At 46.0% G+C, this 5,640-nt stretch overlaps 1 protein-coding gene across 1 annotated transcript; it reads right to left on the bottom strand.

The window, feature by feature from the left end:
- Positions 1-360: 360 nt before the first annotated feature.
- Positions 361-5,467, bottom strand: SLC35A1 (solute carrier family 35 (CMP-sialic acid transporter), member A1; the record flags this gene model as incomplete). Its single annotated transcript, XM_010157648.1, has 4 exons — positions 361-495; positions 905-1,081; positions 4,484-4,550; positions 5,315-5,467. Coding segments are annotated over 4 exons (532 nt in total), but the record flags the coding sequence as incomplete, so codon positions are not given.
- Between the last annotated feature and the right edge of the window lie 173 nt (positions 5,468-5,640).

The following is a 5,640-nucleotide window of genomic DNA, read 5'->3' as shown; positions in this document are numbered from 1 at the left end:
AGTCCTTCTCCTCAGGGCTGCATAACTTATCAGCAGCAGGCTCAGGTAAACAGCTATATTCCTCACTGAACTGCATCAGAAAGAGACTCATGATCATAAGCTCATAAGTTGTTTAAATCAAAGAACCTTCCCATCTGAGGATGCCTCTGAAAGAACAAACGGTGAAAGCCTTTGGAAGCACAGGATCACCTTACGTGACACAACAGAGACAACACATTAGTGCACAGGAGTCCTGGGGAAGACTAGGTGAACACCAGAAAAATTCGGAGGAGGTGTGCAAACACGGAGGTGCGTACAGCCCGGCTAGCCAGGAAGGAAACCTGCGTATTCACTCAGATCGGGCGGCAGAAGGACACTTACTTATCTGGAGGCCAAAGAGGATGACCGAAGCCACAGTAGAAAGAACAATGGCTGCCGCCGCAGAAAAGCCTTTCATAATGTTATCCGTGTACTTCACGACAATCGAGGTGTAGAGGCCACCTACGCTGGCGAGAACTGGAAAGCAGACAACACGTTCCTGTTAGTAAACGTGCGGTAGGTCGCTCTGGAGATGATGCGTTTCACTCCGTGAGCGTGCTCCTTGTCGGGGGTACATCCCCCTAACCGGTGATCAGACGCAACATTCAGCAAAATGGGGTATCTGCACGGCACCTGGTAGGTCAGACAGGACTCGCTGAAAGATGATCTCACTGCTCAGTCATTTAGGGCTGCTGCTTCAGCACAATTTTAAAGAGAACAAGCGGCTAATTGCCAAGAAAATGGTACTTTAAAAAAAAAAAAAAGCCTCAAAAGCACCGTAAAAAACAACGGGTCAGCTTGAATTTGTAACTTGGTGCAATCAGTTGTGTCACAGTTACAAAAAGCAAAACAACGTAACGAGATCCTAAAGCCACAAGATACTTACAGATGACAAACCAGACGTAGTAGGTGTAGCCATAGAAAAACCCTTTCTCGAGCACCTGGGCTCCGTCTGACATGTACACACCAAATAGAGTCACCGCAATCCCAGATAAGTACATCTGAATATTCCTCACCCACAAGGAAGTATCTGAACTCTTTAAGACCTTCTCAAAATAAACTCCTAAAATGAAAAAAAAAAAAGAAAAAGGAGGGGGGGTTGAGTAAGATGAATGAAGTTTCATATTTAACGATTGGTGATGTCTCAAAGCCAGGCGAGAGTACCGGAAGCATCTTGTCCTACAGACTGCTACGTTTCGCGGAAGTTCCCAATGCAGAAGGCCCAAACCCACATCCTGCTAATGTGGCTTCCAGGACAGGATCATTCTAAGGGGTACATAACAGCAGAAATAGGTGCCGTTTCTCTTTACAGCTGTTCTAACAGCAAACCTCATCGACAACTGAAACCACTCCTCATTTCTGTTTGATTTGCCAGGCTTCTGATTCCAAAGGTTTCTCCTGTACAGGTCTACACCAGGAAAAAAAAAACACATTTCACCTTGGCACCTGGTGTTTTATCCCCAGTAAAGTATTCATGTACTTCAGTACGATGCAGAACCTTTTGTTTCCCTCCGTCGGGATGCTTAGCAGTACAAAACGAGAGAGAGGTGGGGCTGTATTAGCTCAGTACTAAGCTTGAAAATACCTGGGCAGCACTGTGCTTGCAGAGTACTTGGCAGAGTGGCAGCAAGCTGCAACCACAAGCTTAAGGGGATTACAAGAGCAAAGCAAAACCAATGCCTTCTGCTAACTGACACTACAGATTGTTTCTGAGGAAATGGGATTCATTTTAGTCTAAAGCTCTTGTTCACAGTGCCACACTGATAAGCACTGCTTTTATGCTCTGCATTACTGATATTCCCCCATTTTCATTACTCTGCTGGGGAGGTGTATGTCAGACTAAGGGGCTGACATTTGACAAGGCCATCACCACCTGACTTTTTAACCACTGCTCCCACACCAGGGCTCTTCTGGTCTCTGAAATTTCCTCTGCATTTCGGAACAGGGAGAGCAGTCTGCAGGACTTGGGTCTTCTCAGCCACGTCCATGACCTGGCACGAGTCCTGGTGACTAGAAGTTTATTGCTGATTAACGTCGCCTGAGATCCTTCATGTGACACGAAAAAAGTATAGGGAACTGCCAGAGATGGCACAGAGAAAAGAGCTGTGGGTTAGAAACCTTGGCCACACACTGCTCCTGAAAACCCTGAGTAAGCTTACTACTAAGTGTAGCTACTAAGCTTAGCTACTACTAAGCCCTACTGGTAAGGAAGATCTCACTACCCTGTTTTATTCATGAAAAATGCAATTTATAATTTCATACAGCACAGAGAATATTTATGGTGAATAAATTACAGAACAGATTTATATTTCAGGGGTTCTAAAACCACCCCAGGAAATATTCTCTCATGAATATACATCTTTTAAGTCTGTACACAACATCAACAAAAAAACAGCGTTGTTAACGACTGCAGTGCTTAAAAAGAGCCCATAGTGATCCATCTCAAGATATCTACCCACCGAGAAGACCCACAGAGCACACCCAGATGCAATCCATGCACCAGAAATTTGGCTTGCACACAAACCATACCTGTACGTTTTATAAACTAAGAAACCGGCAAGCAAACCAATGAAACGATGCTTTCAGATTTCTGGAAATGCATAAAAATCACTCCAGTAGGCAAGATGAAGAATGGGTACTGTGTCAAGTCACAAAGGATCTCCCGACATATTTGTCCAGTGCTTTTATGAGCATTGTAGGGCCCCTGGATACTTGGAAATCATCACAGTATCAGCAGTTTGAAGAAAAAAACCTTTCTTTTCCATCTCTGAAGGACAAGAATACATAAACTTTTTTACTTTGCTGGAATAATATAAAATACTTAGCATGGTCAGTTCAGAAACTGAAGGTTTAATGCCAAAGTAACTTCATGTGGATGAGGGAAGGAAGAGGCGTTTCAATGGGATTTATGTTTTCAACATATAAAGCCCCGAGGGCACAAGGAGCTCCACAGATGAAATACTCTGTCTGCCCAGCTGCCTCACAGCTACGGTTGCCAGCCAGGCAACACCCAAGCTGTAATCCTTTTGCTGGAGAAGAAAGCTGCATGTGTCGAAATCCTCTGGAGCTGCCCGCGTCAGCCCTGCCAGTGGTCTGAATTTGCAGGCCTTCGGAAGCACAGCCGCCTCCCCGTGTGAGCAGAGGACACTACAGAGCTTTAGGGGACTCTCAAGGCTGTGGATGTTGTATTCTGTCTCATGGCTCTGGAGCATCTGGAATGATTAAATTTATCACTTCCAGGAGGAGCTGATTGAACTCTACAGAGCCTTATTTATTATTTCTGTTTCAAAGTGTCCATTTTACAGAAAAGGCACCAAAGAAGAACATCACCTTCCTCCTCCTCCCCACCAACCAGAATGTTTCCCAGGGGTAACAAGCGTGTATGCACAGCACAAGATTATTCTTGCAGGACTGTACGGTACTCGAGGTGGGTGATAGTACCTTGTTTTCTTACAGAGGGAGGGGGAAGAATCCAGTTTACAGCCAGGAAAATATACCCCTGCAAGCCAAACCTCAAATGAAGTAGTAATTTGCATTTCCTTAATTTTTAGCACCCGCTTCACTTGTTCTTGAGTTCTGGTCTCCTTCTGCAGAAGCCAGAGAAACACTGCTCTGAAGGGCAATGCTTTTTGTAAAACCAACTCAAACTGCGTGAAGGATTTCTGCGTTATCTGAGCTTCCTGCTGCTCATCTTCCTCTCTGCCCTACTCCCGCTGCATCTCAGATTTACCACCTGCGGGACTACGCAGCGTGCATTTCAGGGTGGCTGAGCGACTGCAAGAATTGAGTGAAGAATGTTCCCCTTATAAAAAAATTTCAAGCATTTCATGAAAACACCGTAAGGGAGCTAGTCACTGTAAAGCCTGCTTTATAAAACCGATGGACATTAATTAATTGTACTGAGCAAGTCATTACAGGTGTTCCCCTAGTAGTATCGTAAGCGTTTGAAAAACGCTCCCACTTGCAAACCAGCCTTCTAAGTTGTATCACATAAAACCAGTAGGATGTGCTCCTAGCCATTTGCTTGACAGCTGGAGTAACCGTGTCATGAATCTGTCATAATTAAAATCACAGAATGGTTTGGGTTGGAAGGGACCTTAAAGACCATCTAGTTCCAACCCCCCTGCCATGGGCAGGGACACCTTCCACTAGACCAGGTTGCTCAAAGCCTCATCCAGCCTGGCCTTGAACACTTCCAGGGATGGGGCATCCACAGCTTCTCTGGGCAACCTGTGCCAGTGCCTCACCACCCTCTCTGGGAAGAACTCCTCCCTGATATCTAATCTAAACCTCCCCACTTTCAATTTAAATTACTGCAAGCAGAAGGTAATTATGGGCAGACTGGACAAAGTCCCTTTCTACCTTACAATCAATAGATAGGTAACTCATGTAGAATGTTCTGTTTCAAACACCCCAAGCTCTCCACTCCTTTTGATGTGACTCGCATACAGAAATCATACTATACCTGCAAATCCCGAACACAGTACAGCAACAGCAACCGCTCCAAACCCTAGCCATGGATTCTGCTCCACCTGCAACATCAACCGTTATTTTACAAAGGACGCGACGCTTCAGTGATTTACAGTAATCAATTCCAGAGCCACTTTGTTGAACACAGCAAAACGATTAGCATTTCATCGCTGTATAAAATGTACACGCCCCACTAGAGCCGCCCTCCCGCTGAGCTCGGTGTAGCTGCGTGGTGTGGCATCACCACGCACCCTTACCAACCCCCCGGCGTGCTCAGAGGCACCGTCTGCTCTCGGCGGCACGACCTGCCCGTCCCACTCGCTGACCAGCAGCTAAGGCCTCAGGAATAGAGGACGCTTGTTTCTTCCTAGAAGGGGATGAGGTCAGTGCCTGCGAAGGGTGTGTTTAAATGACATCCCAACACCCACAGGGCATTGGACTTTCCCTCCTAACCCTGCCAAGTGCTTCAATTCCAAGCTCCCTACTCCAGCAATTACAAAGATGCCAGGGCCAACTGCTGGAAACATCGCATTACTCACATACTCCTACGATGGTGCGTTGGACTGATTATGACAACTGTGGTACCTTACACTAATTGTAGCCATCAGCTGCCTTTCCAACAAGCGAGACTGGCGCAATCCCGCGCGCCTGCCCCGAGCTGGTACTCAATCACTGTGAAAGTGTGGGATCAAACTAGAGGAAGTGGCTGGAAATGGGAAACGGGACACTGGTGTGGAATGTAAGAGATCCCGGCTGCTGCGAAGCACAGCACAAAGTATAAGGCGGTTTATTCTCCATTGTGAAGTGGCAAAATGTAAAGTCCTACCTGTACTTTCGTGGCCTGAGCAGGCTTCCACTGAACAAGGGTGACGCCGCCACACAGCATGAAGACAGAGAACCACTGCAACTTACTAAGGCTACGGTTTAGCATCAGGACTGTACATAAGGCTGTGCAAGGGATCTTCAGCTGGTATGTCACCTGAAGAAGACAGGAATAGAGCGTAGAGGATGGGGGTTTTATAAACTCCTCCAAAACAAGAAATAAAATAGAGATTTCAACTACAGAATGGCAAGTAAAATTTTGTATTCATTGACTTCCTACAGATCGTTGGGGGTTTGCATCATCGCCAGTTAGAATCATAGAATCACAGA

This window comes from Eurypyga helias, unplaced genomic scaffold (assembly GCF_000690775.1).
Source record: "Eurypyga helias isolate BGI_N326 unplaced genomic scaffold, ASM69077v1 Scaffold32828, whole genome shotgun sequence".
NCBI classification, from domain to species: domain Eukaryota; kingdom Metazoa; phylum Chordata; class Aves; order Eurypygiformes; family Eurypygidae; genus Eurypyga; species Eurypyga helias.
This window is presented reverse-complemented; position numbering and strand designations above follow the sequence as displayed.